The sequence below is a fragment of the Moschus berezovskii genome, chromosome 11 (genome assembly GCF_049115385.1).
Source record: "Moschus berezovskii isolate FMDL1 chromosome 11, NW_MosBer_1.0, whole genome shotgun sequence".
Classification (NCBI taxonomy): Eukaryota; Metazoa; Chordata; class Mammalia; order Artiodactyla; family Moschidae; genus Moschus; species Moschus berezovskii.
In genome coordinates, this window is record NC_142470.1 from 78,566,413 (window position 1) to 78,582,711 (window position 16,299).

General features: G+C 39.2%; 1 protein-coding gene across 2 annotated transcripts; it reads left to right on the forward strand.

The window, feature by feature from the left end:
- Positions 1-2,880: 2,880 nt before the first annotated feature.
- CALM2 (calmodulin 2) lies at positions 2,881-16,289 on the forward strand. 2 transcript variants are annotated; one of them, XM_055399727.2, is made up of 6 exons: positions 2,881-2,940; positions 8,333-8,363; positions 13,559-13,702; positions 13,815-13,921; positions 15,030-15,165; positions 15,636-16,289. In XM_055399727.2, the coding sequence occupies exons 1-6, from the start codon at positions 2,896-2,898 to the stop codon at positions 15,662-15,664; spliced, it is 492 nt and encodes a 163-aa protein (XP_055255702.2). In that variant the 5' UTR covers positions 2,881-2,895; the 3' UTR covers positions 15,665-16,289. The 2 variants fall into 2 exon arrangements, with proteins under 2 accessions (XP_055255702.2, XP_055255703.2); XM_055399728.2 differs by lacking the exon at positions 2,881-2,940.
- Positions 16,290-16,299: the final 10 nt, after the last annotated feature.

Here is a 16,299-nt window from a genome sequence, read left to right on the forward strand (position 1 = left end):
GCCATGTAATTGCCTGCCTTTGTTCTTTCTTTCATCTAAACTTGCTGCTCTATTCCTCCCTGCCTTTTCGCTTTTTCTTGGCCCATTATCATGTCAGACTCAATGCAGGAGTCATGTTCTCTGGGAGCCCTCTTTGGAACCTCTGCGGTGGGCGAAATCCTCTCCTCTGTGCCTTCTAAGCCCCCTCTAAGGTAACAATTACATTATTTTCAAATGAGTTTATATGGTAGGTAAATTATTGCTATTCACTTGTTAACTATTCCAGGTTATGCACACCCTTGTTTATTTTGGGTGGGACCAAGAAGGTAATTGTTTCTAAATGGGGTATGGGGAATATATGTAACAAGAATGACTGAATGCTGTAAACTGGTAAACCTGAGTGATTGGTACTTCTTTTGTTACACTTTTCTCTCCATTTGTATATCCCTCGAGAAGGGAATGGCTGCCCCCTCCACTATTCTTGCCTGGAGAATTCCACTGACAGAGGAGCCTGGTAGGCTACAGTCCACTTGTATATAGTTTATATTTAAAGTTTTCCAAATTAAAAGTTCAAAAATTAAAAAAAAAATTTTCATGTGTGACAAAATGCATGTAAAATTTACCATCATAACCATTTTAAAGTGTAGAGTTCAGTGATACTAAATACGTAATGTTGTGCTACCATCACCATCTATCACAACTATTTTCATCTTGTAGAACTGAAACTCTTATCTATACCCATTAAACAATAACTCTTCATTCCCCCTTTCCCTGACAACCATTATTCTACTGTTTCTATGATTTTTGACTATTCCAAATACCTCAAATAAATGGAATCATACAGTATGTGATTTTTTGCGACTTATCTCACTTAGCATAATGTCCTTGAAGTTCAGCCATGTTGTGGCATATTGCAGCATTTTTAAGGCCAAATAGTATGCCATTTACGTACAACAGATGTATACAACATTTTGCTTATCCATTCATCCACTGATGAACACTTGGATCACTTCTACATTTTAGCCGTCTTGAATAGTGCCATGAACATGGGTGTGACAATATCTCTAAGATCCTGCTTTCAGTTCTTTTGACTATATACCAAGAAGCACAATTGCTGGATCATATGGTAGCTCTATTTTTAATTTTTTAAGGAACTGCCATGTTATTCTCCAAAGCGGCTGTACCGTTTTACATTCCCACCAACAGTGCACAAGGATGCCAGTTTCAGAGCTAATTTCTATGTGGCTTCAAAAATGTTCATTTAAACCTGAGAGATTAAAGACACAAAAGGGCAAATTCATTAGGAAACTCAGTATGATCAGAAATACACAATACTATGGTTTTGTTATAGTAACCACTATGTGCCTACCCTGTACCAGGTACTTCAACACTTCAGTTCAGTGCAGTAGCTCAGTCGTGTCTGACCTTTGCGACCCCATGAATCATAGCACGCCAGGCTTCCCTGTCCATCACCGACTCCTGGAGTTCACTCAAACTCATGTCCATCGAGTCGGTGATGCTATCCAGCCATCTCATTCTCTGTCGTCCCCTTCTCCTCCTGCCCCCAATCCCTCCCAGCATCAGTCTTTTCCAGTGAGTCTACTCTTCACATGAGGTGGCCAAAGTATTGGAGCTTCAGCTTTAGCATCAGTCCTTCCAACGAACACCGAGGACTGATCTCCTTTACCTAGATGCTAATCTTTATATGATTCTAATTCTTATAACCTTTCAAGAAAGGTATTGTAACCTCCATTTTACAAATGAGGCTAAAGATTAAATGACTCATCCAAGGTCATACATCTAACAAAAGTGACCCAAACAGTACTCGTACCCAGGTCTCACTCCAAGCCAGAACCCTATTATTCCACAGTATCAAGGGGCTATTGGAATTTTGTATACTGCGGTTTTTTAATTTTTTTCTCCCCCCCTGGTAAATTATCCCCATGATGAAGGCAAAGGGGAAGTATAAACGAAGTTCCTTTAGGATTAGTCAGGTAAGCAGCTGCATTCGCCCTTACCAAGATTTTCATGGGCTTTGTGGGCTCAGCTGGTAAAGAATCTGCCTGCAATGCCGGAGGCCTGGGTTCGATCCCTGGGCTGGGAAGATCCCCTGGAGAAGAAAAAGGATACCCACTCCAGTATTCTGGCCTGTAGAATTCCATGGGGTCACAAAGAGTCGGAACTGACACAGTGATTTTCACTTTTCGCTTTGTGGGGGAGTTACATGGTAAACGTGTGGCCTCCACAAGGCGGATAAACGAGGCTGAGATGAAGACCGCGGGGTGCGGCTTTTACTGGGTCTTTCAGCTTCATTCTTAATCTCTATTTTCGTAGACCCCCTACACCGGGGCGGGAAAGCGTTCATGCAAATGTGGCGAGAAAGGATGGGTGGAGGAGGAAAGCTTTCCAGCCAAGCGCAGTTGCCAGGACAGCGCGGCGGCCCGAGCCGCAACGGCAGAAGCTGCACCGCGTCCCGGCAGCGGCTGCGAGCCCCAGTGACGCATTGCAGGTACGAACCAGCCAATCAGAGGAGGGCTCAACGATCATCGCGCTGCGCGTCGCTACTACGATGCTCTTCCGCGCCGCAAAGTAGCGCCTCTCAGGCGCCACTCCACCGGCTCTTCAACGGCTCGCTAGGGCGTGAAACACAGTTACGTCATCCGTTCGTCCCCTTCCCTTTATCTTTTGCATCGTCTATCACATAATTGTGGATAAAAGGGTCTCGAGAGGCGTTGGAGGGGAGGGGGTTGGCCGGGACTCGTTTATGATGTTCCGTTATCTGAAGTGTGGCGGAGGGATCTGGCGGAGGGAGGTGTTTATGAGGCGCTGGGGGCGGAGGGGGAGAATTAGTCCGAGTGGAGCGAGCGAGCTGAGTGGTTGTGTGATTGCGTCCCGGAGACCGGTAGCGCTTGCAGCATGGTGAGTGCGTCGCTAAGCTGCGGCCGCTCGCCCTGTGGGGGGGTAAGAGGCTGAGGGGAATTGACGAAAGGGAACTAGCCTTTCTCACACTCTCTAGGAGCGGTCTTCTCCAGGGGGATGGCGCGCCAGAGGCTGGGGGCGTCAGCGGCGGTTGTGTCGCAGGTGCCCCCCCACCCCCACTCTCCTCAGGGAGGTGTCCCGTGGTGTCCTGGGGGCCAGGCGCACCGCCCCCGGCACCTTGGAGCTCCTCAGGCTGGATGAGGATGGAGCCGGGGCGGGGGGAGGCGAGGGCGGGAGGAGCGGGAGCGCGGAAGCCTTGGGTCGGGCATCTCAAAAGGTCAGCCAGGGGCCGTATTCAAAAGCCCAACGGACGGTTGGTGCGGGCGCCAGGAAGCGCCTTTGTCCGCGCGCGGCCGCCATGCGCCCAGGGGGCGGGCGGGAGCGCGCGAGGCCCTGGGCGAGCGCCTGCGCCGCCGTTAGCCCGCAGCCCCCGCGTGCCGGGCCAGGAGGGAGCTGGGGGCGCGCGAGCGGGCGGGCGGACAAGCTGAGTGGGCCGAGTCCGCGGGGAGCGGCCGGGGGCGGGGCGGGCTCGGGACCGCGGCCGTCGCCCGCCAGACCCTGCTCGAGCCCCAGCTGCTGCGCTGGCACCTGCGGGACTGCGGAGGTCTGGGCGTCCCGCGGCGCTGCGGGGTCGTCCGGTCGGGCAACGTTTGGGGAGGGCAGCCTCGTCCGCTTCCCATCCCCCATCCCCGGCGGCGAGAAGGAAGCTCGGTGAATCCTGATCTTTCTGCTACGTACGGGCCTTGAGGCCTAATTCCACCTCCTAGGCTAAATATTTCTAAAAATAATTTAAGTGGTATTGTCGTTGAAGGAAATAAGTATATCTGAAGTAAGGCGCAGCCTCGCACTGCGCATCTCGTTAGAGAAAGCCAGAGGCTCCAGCTGGCGTTTGAAAGGCGTTTTTCTATTCACTCACGGAAAGCCAGCTCCGGGGTCACTCCCATTCTGTTGCCAGTCGATCTTACCGTCTAGTAACAATCGGAAGGATGCCTTTGACAAGGGCCACATCTTCTGAGTGCTCACGTGCACGATGAAATGTTTAAGATCCATTAACACTGTATTGCCCCGCACCAGCACCCTTGAAAATAACTCCCTATTTCCGTAGCGAAAATGCCAGGTCATCTTTTAGGTGCAGTTTAATTCGTTTGTACATTAATGGCTATCAAAGACTATCGCAATATAAGAGTATATTGGGGGATGGGATTTTTTTAAAGCTTTTTCCTGTCACTTGAGACCGGAACTCCTGTTCTTTCCTGTATAAAAGTCTAATGAGAGCGGTAATTTGCAATACTTATTTTGTGGTTCCTTCTGCCAAGTGGTTACAGGCGATGGGTGTGTCCAGGAGGCAAGGTGACATCTTAAACAGGAGTTGGGAATCCTTGCCAACTGAAACCTCCACCCTGTACGGGTGTGGGGAGAGTTCACATTTGTTTGATGTACTCATTCCATTTTGATATTTTAATTATATTATCCTAAATTTGAATATGCTGGTTGAATTTACTCTTTTAGGTGAAAATATAGGCATGTAATGTTCTGAATTGTGGGGTGAATTTTTTTTATATTATGTAAATGAAAAATAAGTTTTGTTTCTAGTCGATTTGATAATTAAATCAAGATCTCAGATTTTCTTGAAGAGGCACAGTTTGTATCTACCCTTTCATGGTCCTTTGCCAAAAGTAAGCTTTTGTAGTTACTGATCACATCATTACTGTTTTGAGTGATTTTGACAGTCATTATTAACTAAATTGGGAATCAGCCTTGCTAAGTCACTTCAGTTGTGTCAGACTCTTTGGGACCTTATGGACTGTAGCCTGCCACGCTCCTCTGTCCGTGGGATTCTCCGCGCTAAAATACTGAAGTGGGTTGCCCTTTCCCTACTCCAGGGGATCTTCCCAACCCAAGGATGGAACCCTCCTGTCTTATGTCTCCTGCATTGGCAGGCAGGTTCTTTACCTCTGGCATAGGTAATTTTATAATTATAAGACCTGAAGGTTTAAAATTAGGACTCCATAAAGTCAAAGAATGAACTTTTATTTGATATGGAAGAAGTTTGCTCACGTGGCTCTTGGTTTTACATATAGTTGATATATGGTCATTGAAAGGGAGATTGATTAAGACTTGAGGCAGGGGTGATAAGTAAAAGATGTGAAGATGTGGAACTTTTGGTCACTTGAATCTAAATGAATAGCCATGGAACAGCAAGAAGATCTGTTTGTTAGACTAAAGAAATTAATTAAACAATACCTCTATTAAAGTATTGAAAGTTCTAGGTTCAGATAGACTGATCAAATTAGGCCTTTAGTAAAGGTCCTAATTTTTGAGTAATTTCTTCTAGTTTCCCTTTTGGGCCAAGATACTGTTCTGTCAGAATTAAAGGTAACTTTTTAAACTCTATTGAAATAACTTAGAGACTGCTTTTGATATAGGTAAAACAAATGCCCTGACTTCTGAAACTGGAAAAATTTTTGCTTAGCATGGAAGCCTTTGTTAGTAGTACTTGGAGTAAACAGAAAAGAATGCAAAACGAAAGTGTGTTCCATTTCAAGCCTATGGACTCATATATTTATTGAGATAAGAATTTTGGATTATTTTTATACCACCTTTCACTAGATAAGCTCCATGGTATCCATACCTGCTTTTGAATGCCATTTGGGAAATGTTAAATAGGTACATAATTCCCTTAAGATCACACATGTAGTCTCGATCAGTGGACTCTTTTTCTCAGTGTTTACAAATCACTTGTGGTCCTTCAAAATGCACAGTCTAGTCCAGTAAGGCTCAGCTGGAACCTGAGCGTATACTAACGTTTGGGAGCTTTCTCTAGGGTTGACAGTAGCAGTTGAAAGCGATATTTGTAGAAGTAAAGGAGTAAGAAGTAGTCATCTCTCTAGTGAATTATTCTTCACTGAGGTAAACACATTTTAATGAGCTTGAGTTTTCCCAAAAGTATAATTCTTCTAGTTCTCCTACTAAGAAAATGACACTCTGCATAGACAAAAATAAGAACCAAATTTATTTGCATGTCATTGGAAAAAGCTTACAAATTACAGTGCTAGGGAGCTTTGTGTTTTTACTTTCAGTAGTCTTTAGTCTGAAAGTTATTGATGAAGGTTATTTTAGAGCCTTGGACTCTAGGTTAGTAAATACAAAAGAAAGTTTTTTTTTCCTAAAGCCTTCTCAGCTTTCATATGTGAGTCTTCCCAAAATCTCCCTCCCAACTTGTTGAGAAAAGCCCACTGTCTCAGTTTCTGCACATAGCAGTAATTCTTTCAGATTTCACATATGTTACTGTGTTTTCCACACTTTCGGGTTAACATTTTTAGTCCTAAACTGATTTCTCCTGCTCCATTTGTTCCTGGGCTTGTCGCTTCAGTTTGTGGAAATAAAGTTTCTCATCTTAAAGTTAAAAAGGAACATGGAGAGTTTGCTGTAAAGGGCTTGAATAATGCCCCACTTGTCTACCTTCACTGTGGAAATTGAACTAGTCAGGTTGGTGTTTAATGTTAATATTGTAGGTTCTTTGGTTAATTAGCTAACATAAAATAATTTTCACTGAACTTTTGGGGCTAGCCCTTTATATAGCTTCTAACTGCACAATGACTCTGCAAGGTAGGTATTAATATTCTGTGTTACAGATGAAGTTGACAATGAGAGGTTGAGTAACATGTCCAAGGTCACATGGTGGCAGAGCTGGGATACTAAACCAGTGATGCCTCAAAGCACCATGCTTTTTTCTTCCACCATGTCATGTTACCCTTCTTTTAGAAATGATAGAAGCCTTGCATGTTGGAATTAGATCAGAGGTAAATCATCTATAGCCTCTAACAAAGTAAAAAATAACAGTGGATTTACTGGGTTTAACTCTTATTCGTTGTGAACACAATTTGATTTTATACCAAATACTCGGAGAATTGGGATTTGTAAGGATAAAAGTAGATAATTTTTTTTTTATAAACTTGTGCATTTGAGCTTGATTATTGGCTTTTCAATTTTAAATTGCTAGACTTGGCTTTTTTCCTAAAGACCTTACATTTGCTTCAGGGTCAAATCAAAGTTGATCAGGGAAGAAATTTATGCTCTTCTGGGTTTCTTCTCAAATGTTCTCATGCTGTCCCTTAGAGAAAATATAAATGCCATCCTGTTATTATCCTTTCCAGGGGTGTGTTCATTTAAAATGAAACCAGGCAGTGTTTATTTTTCTTTCATATCAATAAATGAAAATGGATTAATCACAGTATGCTTCACATACTGTAGGTAGGAATGTTAGCTAGGAAGCTATTTCTTGTCATTGCCTCTGGATATATGTTCCAATAAGCAGTGCATGTCCACGGATGAAGGCTACATGAGGAACAGGGAACCTTGTTATGTTGCAAGTATCTTTATAGTGTGCTCTGAATTTAAAACTTGAGGTATTGGATATGTCCAACAAGTGTTTAATCCTGACCCTTCATATGAGTAATTTTGTACTCCTGCTCCCTAAAATTTAACCTTAGCCTTTTTCCCCATCTGTATGGTATTATTAATACCATTTAGGGTTGTGAAGATTGAATAAAAGCAACATACATAATGGGTTTCAGCAAATGCCTGAACATGCATTTTTTTTTTTAAGTAAAAACAAGTAACTTTTCTCCATTGCCTAAAAACATCACAAACCTCATCACTTTGGAATTTTAAACATCAAAAGAAAATTAATAACTGGACTTAATATTTTGTAAATAGTGTACTTCAAATATTCAGAATCCTGGATTCTCTGCAGTTGCATGGCAGGTGAGAAGGAGTACAACTGGTAACTTTCATGTTGCCCCAACCAGTACAGCTTGGATTTTCAAGATAAGAGTTTTGCTTAGTAATCTTTGGGTTTATTGAGGTTTCAAAACATCACTTTTTTGAAAAGTGAAGTATTTAATCACTTATAGGGAAAGTTTAAATGTAGTTCTTGTTTATTATTGGTGGAAATTTCTGGTATTAATGGTTTTTATCTACCTGAGGAAATGAGCTTAAGTTTAGATATACTAACTTTGAAAAAGGAAACTGCTTCTTTTGCATCTATCCTTGCTTTAAAAGAGTACAATTCCAATTAAACTTTGTAGTGTTAGTGTGCTAGATTTGCTTTTTTAAAATTTATGTAAAATTTAGACTTTCTAATATATTCTGAAATATTTTCACGTCTTAAACTTGGGGGCAAGGTAGCTTAGCTTTGGAGATAAATCAGATGTATTTTCTTCCCACCCATGTTTGGTACTAAGGAGTGAACTAAATGAAGTTGAGAAGTTTTATGAAACCAGATGAACCCTAAATGTTTTTAAACTTGTTTCTGTAACTGTTAAACTACATACTGTCAAGCCACTTACCTATTTCTTTGGTTTCTTTTTAGGCTGACCAACTGACTGAAGAGCAGATTGCAGGTGAGAAATAACTTTGTTAGGTTAAAATCAGTTCAGTTCAGTCTATACCTGTTGAATATTATTATAAATTGAAAAGCCATTCTCAAAAAAAGATATTTGTATGAAAGAATTGACTTTGATCTGTGTAGTAGATGGGAACAAGTGAGTGTAATGTAAGAGAGTAATTGAACCTGCTTTGGCAAGTGAGAAGGTAAATTTGCCTGTGAAAGATGTGTGGGGCTAACTGTAATTAAACACATGTTTTTAGGTTATGCAGATATACTTTTGAGCCTGGTGTTGGGGTGCTCTTTGTTTTGTTTTCCTTGAAGCTGTTTTAGTCTAAAGATTAATTCTGGGCAGTTTTTAACACTGCAACTTCAAATCAGTCTCCACAAGAATAGGGCCAAGTAGTAGTTAACTTGAAATGTAAAATCAGAAAATGAATGTTGAATTTACCGTGGTTTAAAGTAGCTAATATTTTAACCTTAGAATTGCATATATGGTTGGTCAATCAGGGAATAACCATTTCTCCAGTGAAAAACTTAGATCCAAAAGTTAGTATTCTGTTTTACAGAATCAGTAAATTTGAGTTTTATCTTAAAAGCAGTGACAGCTATTGAAATAAGTTTAAGTCTTGTATCCTTTAGTTTGCTGTGAAAATGTGAAATTGTTACATAAAACCTGATGTCATGTAGTCACTATGCTGAACCAGTAGTACTTTTGATTTTATTCTAATATTTTTGAGGTGGCTAGTTAACAAAATGTTGGGGAGACATCTAAATGGGGTTTTGTTTTGTTTTTTAATTTCAGTGTTGAAATGCTTTTCAAACTCTATTCCTTGACTTTGATTAGAGACTTGGTAACGAAAGCATCAGGCAGTTTTAACTGCAATGTTTTTCCTGATAGGCAAAATTTCAAGTGCTCTCAAAAGCACTAAAGCTTTTAAAAAAAAAAATGCTAGAGAAAAATGAGAAACCCAGTTGGAACTCAGGTATTACTTTACTACCCCCCACTTCATACACAGACTTGGCAGAGCCAGAAATCAATAATCTCAAATTCTCATCACAGGTATTTGCTTGGACTGTATAAAGTAGAAAGCTATTAGCACTGAGTACCAATTTGACAGGTTTTATTTTTATTTCTTACATGTGCATTTGACTTAAACTGGGAATTTGCTCTTTAGGATTGGTAAATTTGTATGTATAGAGTATGTTGAAGTAGTCAAGCAGAGCTTTGGAAATGATTTCTTTTGTTTATGTATAGTATTTTAGGTGTATTGATGAAATGTAAGTTATTCTGGAATAGTTTTTTATGTATGACTCGGGCTATTATTTCCAATCTTAAGTTCTTACCTTCTCTAATAGACCTGTCTTCTTTGCCTTTATTTCTCCGTAGTCTGAGTCAGTTAGTTCTGCATGGCACAGCATGTTCACTTTAGGGTAGATAGTGAATTATTCAAAGTGCCAGTTACATAGTTGGTGCTCATTACTCCTTTCCCAAACACACATATATAACTCTTTTAAAAAGTAGTTTGTGTCTGTTAAGTTCAAGAGGATCAATCCTCAATGGTTGATAGCATTTTTGTAAAGAAACCATGCAATTCATGGAACATTGTCCTCAAGATAAATTCTGTCTTTTCATTGGTTCCTATCATACAATTAAATTCTAGTGAGAGCAGCAGAAAAATTTGTTCTAGGTTCTTTCCCTACCCTGCCTTTTCCTAGGATTTTAATAAAGCTGTTCTTGGAGCCCAGGTTTTAATGAACCTTTAAAGTAGAGGAGCTAAAGCTTTTATGCTACTGAAATAAAAATCCTTATTTCCTCTTGTTTCCCCGTTACTTCCCACACAGCAGGGACTGAGGAAATATTTCCTGAATTTATAAATTTTCAAAGATGTGTGCCACACAGATACGTTCTAAAGCAGTACCTACTCTATCCTAACAATTACTCTGTCTCCTCCTAGAGTCCCTTACTTTTGAGTTGCAAAGTTGAATATACTAAGGTACTTTTTCAGTTAGCTTTATCTACATATGCTGACCAATTTAAAATTCCTCTAGCAGGTAACTTGGCCTAGAAAAATGTACACTTATAGTTTAGGTGAAGTGTCGAGAATTGTTTATGTTATCCTGGTCTTAATGAACAATCCAGAACAGTCTAGTGTGACATCAGTAACAACAAGTTAATTTTGTTGATGACTTGCCATGATGCAGTTAGTTGTTGGTGTTTAAAAGAAAAATGTAAAATAGTTTTTTTCTTTAAAGAAATTTATGCCTAAACTTCTAAATTTCAGTGTAGGGATAAAACTTACTTGATTAAAAAAAAAAGTACTAATCTTATTTAATAATAAAGGCCTTTAAGGATTTAAATACATGACCTTTAAAGGATCATTAAGTTCAGAATTTTATAAATAAATAGAAATTGGTAAACAGGCATTAGAGTTTTCTTGTTTCATGATAACCTGTTTTAATAATAATGTGAATTTATGTAAAACATAATTAGAAAGGTATCCTGTGGTTGCTAATCAAAATCTAAAATGAGTAATAATATGACTTCTGAAAGTTTCAACTTAGGCGTAACTAGAACAGATTTTGGGAGGCTCCATCAGTTGTATTGAAGAGAGCTGTCCTGTGACAGGACCTGTTTTCTTCCGTGTATTGGAGTTTTGACACCTAGGTTTATATTTCAAGTCATTCCTGGGAATTACTTTTTTAAAATGATATGCTTCTATACATGAAGATTAGACAAGTTCTGAAGCACAGGTGGTGAGCTATAAAAGCAGGTGAATTAAAATTGTATTTTTCAGTTTATTTCAGGTTTTTACAGGTATTTCTGCCTTTTAAACTTCTTGAAATTTAGAACATACATAAATGTGTAGCATGCATCTTTCAGAAATAGTTTTTGAAATTAAGTCATTTAGTAAAATGATTATGTCTGATAGTTATATCTGGGGATTTTTGTACATAATGGTGTTAAATGATGCCTATATTATAGCAGAGAGTGTAATTAAATACAAATCTCGTAAGTAATTTTCTTGGAGGCCAAGTTACTAGGTGATAGATGCTAATGTGTTCAAACTCTTAATAGTTTATATATTTCTAGACAGTATTTGTACATCCTGTTTTTAAAAAAACTCGGGTAAAATGGAAGTATTTTCATCAAATTCTGTTCTTTGTAGGACTCACTGATTTACTTTTGTCATTGAATTGGTCTAGGTTAGTACTGCATATTTTCATAAGATCAGTCAGTAGTTTGGTTCTAAGCTTCTAATATCGGGTGAGTTTCTCTGAAAACAAGTAACATTTTTTAGGAGTGGACTGTTTAGCACTGAGAGTGAATAGCACTTACTACAGTGTTTCTAGTCTAAAGCTAAACAATTAAAAGAATCAAAGCAGAAGAAAATAATGTGATAATCCAAAATGGTAATAGGACTCAAGTACTTGTGTGGGTAATTTTAAATAAAGAACCCATTTGGAGGCTATTGTGATAAACCGCATAAAAGATGATGGGGCCATGGACCAAAATGTTGGATGTAGAGATGAAAAAAGAATCAGGTAGTATTTAAATAGCAGAATTCAGCAGGCCTTGTTTCAGGGGAAAAGAGTTAAGGTAGCTTGCTTGTGTTCCTAGGGTTGCTGTATATGGAATTAATTTCCATTAACTTTTCCTTGAGGTCAGCTAGGGGAGATGTCCTGTAGGATGTCAGAAATAAAAGTATTTTCGTTGAGAGAGATGAGTGGACTAACTGAAGTCTTCATCATTAGTGGGCATAGATGAAGTGGCCAAGGAGAGAAAAAAGGATAAGAAATTTGGTCAGATCTACATGCAGGAGACAAATAGGAGCGAGACCCTTTGGCAGTATAAGGTAGAAAGTAAAGGACTTGTGGAAGTCAAGAGAAGTTTTCCACTGTAATTTTGCTACAGGAAAATGACATCATCTCTTTCTTGATATTTAAGTACTTGCCAGGCATAGTTCAACGTGCTTTACTTGTAATAATTATTTAATTTAGAAAGTAGGTACCAAGTGAACAAGTGAAAGTCACTCGATTGTGTCTGATTCTTTGACCCCATGGAATTCTCCAGGCCAGAAGACTCAAGTGGGTAGCCTTTCTCTTCTCCAGGGGATCTTCCCAACCCAGGTCTCGCATTGTAGGTGGATTCTTTACCAGCTGAGCCACAAGGGAAGGTACATTCAGCCCCAAGTAACAAAAATGAGGAAGCTGAAGTGAAAAATTTGCCCAAGGTTCCATTACTAGTTAGTAGCAGAGCTGGAATTCTTTTAAGCCCAGGCGGTTGAGTTCCAAATTCTGTGCTTTATGTTTTTGTATTTATTTGCTGATTGAGCCTAATATGTCCACTCCTACTTGCTTTGTTATTAGCTCATTAATATGTTGTCTTGCACTGTTAAAGTAAATCTCTAGTTTCTCTGTATTCGGGTATCCTAGACAATCTAGTGGTGAACTATTGATAAAAACATCATCATTTCACAATAGTATCTTAAAGATTTTAGGCAATAATATATTTCATTCTGTTGCAAGCTCAGAATTTATATTCTGAAGAGAGGTCTAAATTATTTTTTTTCAGTGATAATAACAATTAAAATTGGCCATACATATCTTTATCATCCCATTGTTAACAGTATTACAGATTATTTGGTGATAGTCTCTTCTGTCCTCCAGAAAAGGAAACTAGCTTAATGCATGTTGTTCTAAAGTTTAAAGTTTTTTGTTTTTAATTTAGTAAGTGATTAAATGGACTTAATTTTGACTTTAAGGATTGCTGTAAGTAGTGCAGTTGCTGTATAGAAATAAATGTATTTGGTAACAATAGTTTCCTTTTCTATTGTGAGTGTAGGTTAGATCTGTAATTTAGAATTGTGTTCCACAGAGCAGCTTCAACAGAAAATACAGAAGCCAGACATTTGGGGTTTTTTGGTTCTGCTTTTTCCACAATAACTTGACTTTAGTCTAGATTTTGGAGTTCCCTGTGAGGTTTTAGATGGAAAAAAAAACTCCCAGGTAGATGAGTATGAGCATATGATTAGCTAAAAAAAGTTTGAAATACCACAAGGTTTTCCACCTAATCCTTCAGGAATAAAAATCCCATTTCAGGTCCTATCTCCATATAATATCTTTGCTTTAATAGTTGATTAATACATTTAGCTTAGGTTACTTTATTTTTAACCTGTATATTTGGATTGTGTTTTCTTTTTCAAACAGAATTCAAAGAAGCTTTTTCACTATTTGACAAGGATGGTGATGGAACTATAACAACAAAGGAATTGGGAACTGTAATGAGGTCTCTTGGGCAGAATCCCACAGAAGCAGAGTTACAGGACATGATTAATGAAGTAGATGCTGATGGTACATCTTTTTAATTCTGGGTTTGAGAAGAGGGAGTTGAAGTAGCATTTAAATTCTGTTGAAATATTTCAGTATTTCAAATATTGTAATATTTTAACCAATACCATTGCAGGTAATGGCACAATTGACTTCCCAGAATTTCTGACAATGATGGCAAGAAAAATGAAAGACACAGACAGTGAAGAAGAAATTAGAGAAGCATTCCGTGTGTTTGATAAGGTAAGTATTTGAAACTGGATTTGTTCTGTTTTGAGGATTTTTAAATATATTCAGTTCAGTCGCTCAGTCGTGACTGACTCTTTGCGACCCCATGAATCAGAGCACGCCAGGCCTCCCTGTCCATCACCAACTCCCGGAGTTCATTCAAACTCACGTCCATCGAGTCGGTGATGCCATCCAGCCATCTCATTCTCGGTCGTCCCCTTCTCCTCCCGCCCCCAATCTTTCCCAGCATCAGAGTCTTTTCCAGTGAGTCAGCTCATCGCATGAGGTGGCCAAAGTATTGGAGTTTCAGCTTTAGCATCAGTCCTTCCAATGAACACCCAGGATTGATCTCCTTTAGAATGGACTGGTTGGATCTCATTGCAGTCCAAGGGACTCTCAAGAGTCTTCTCCAGCACCACAGTTCAAAAGCATTCAGTTCAGTTCAGTCGCTCAGTCGTGTCCGACTCTCTGCGACCCCATGAATCACAGCACGCCAGGCCTCCCTGTCCATCACCAACTCCTGGAGTTCACTCAAACTCATGTCCAGAGTCGGTGATGCCATCCAGCCATCTCATTCTCTGTCCTCCGCTTCTCCTCCTGCCCCCAACCTTTCCCAGCATCAGAGTCTTTTCCAGTGAGTCACCTCGTCGCATGAGGTGGCCAAAGTATTGGAGTTTCAGCTTTAGCATCAGTCCTTCCAATGAACACCCAGGATTGATCTCCTTTAGAATGGACTGGTTGGATCTCCTTGCAGTACAAGGAACTCTCAGGAGTCTTCTCCAACACCACAGTTCAAAAGGATCTCTGAAGACTTGTTTTTGTGGTTATTTGCCAACATATTTTAATATCAAGCAAAAGCTTTACTAAGAATTTAGTGTAGAAGGAGATTTCCTAATAACATTCTTTACCGACTGAGCTGTGAGGGAAGCCCAGTAGTTATATATATATAGTATTAGTTTTGTGGCAGAAGAGGTATTGACTTTGGAACTAAGAGATAGTTAAATAAAGGTTTCTGTGGATTTCTAAAGTATATTTTGCTCCCGAATGAGAAGTTTAATAAACTTCTTATCTAGATCATTACATCTATAATATTGCTCAGACATTTTACTAAATTTTTTTGTAGGATGGTAATGGCTATATTAGTGCAGCAGAGCTCCGCCATGTGATGACAAACCTTGGAGAGAAGTTAACAGATGAAGAGGTTGATGAAATGATCAGGGAAGCAGATATTGATGGTGATGGTCAAGTAAACTATGAAGGTAAGTCTTTTCACCGTCACAGCCTTATCCTGTGCTTTACTATCAGATCCTACCCTTCTAAAAGAAGCACTGCACTCCAAACTAGGATAAAACAATTTTTGGTAACCATTGTGGAACAGTTTGAAAAGCTTCTTTAAACTTATTTCAGGATCCTCAAAATTAAGGTGACTTTAATGTCTTTCATTGGATTCTCCTTCCCTCCAATTAGCTATAAGTCTGAAATTATACATGCTTCTGTTCAGAAGTATTATATATGATAAACTAAAGCAATAATTTGGTTTATTTGTTAATAATCATAAATAATTTTGATTTATGAAGAATCCAGCCTTATCAGTAAATTATTCCTCTGTACTTTATAAATTTGAGGAAAGATAGGGGAGTGGGAACTGCTCAGTAGTTGAGTAAATGTGATTGGTTTTGTCAGACTTTTGCCATTGACTCAACATCTTTGTATACTTCTTCTTTTTCAGAGTTTGTACAAATGATGACAGCAAAGTGAAGACATTGTACAGAATGTGTTAAATTTCTTGTACAAAATTGTTTATTTGCCTTTTCTTTGTTTGTAACTTATCTGTAAAAGGTTTCCCCCTACTGTCAAAAAAAATATGCATGTATAGTAATTAGGACTTCATTCCTCCATGTTTTCTTCCCTTATCTTACTGTCATTGTCCTGAAACCTTATTTTAGAAAATTGATCAAGTAACATGTTGCATGTGGCTTACTCTGGATATATCTAAGCCCTTCTGCACATCTAAACTTAGATGGAGTTGGTCAAATGAGGGAACATCTGGGTTATGCCTTTTTTTTTTTTTTGAGTAGTTTTCTTTAGGAACTGTCAGCATGTTGTTGTTGAAGTGTGGAGTTGTAACTCTGCGTGGACTACGGACAGTCAACAATATGTACTTAAAAGTTGCACTATTGCAAAACGGGTGTTTTATCCAGGTACTCGTACACTATTTTTTTGTACTGCTGGTCCTATACCAGAAACATTTTCTTTTATTGTTAACTTGCTTTTTAAACTTTGTTTTAGCCACTTAAAGAAAATCTGCTTATGGCACAATTTGCCTCAAATCCATTCCAAGTTGTATATTTGTTTTCCAATAAAAAAATTACAATTTACCCAACTGTTGCTCC

Excerpts from the sequence above, each read along its gene's own strand:
- CALM2 (XM_055399727.2), top strand. The coding sequence starts at position 2,896 with ATGGTGAGTGCGTCGCTAAGCTGCGGCCGCTCGCCCTGTGGGGGG. Across the intron at positions 8,364-13,558 it reads GACTGAAGAGCAGATTGCAG|AATTCAAAGAAGCTTTTTCA; the intron begins GTGAGAAATAAC and ends TTTTTCAAACAG. Across the intron at positions 13,922-15,029 it reads CATTCCGTGTGTTTGATAAG|GATGGTAATGGCTATATTAG; the intron begins GTAAGTATTTGA and ends ATTTTTTTGTAG.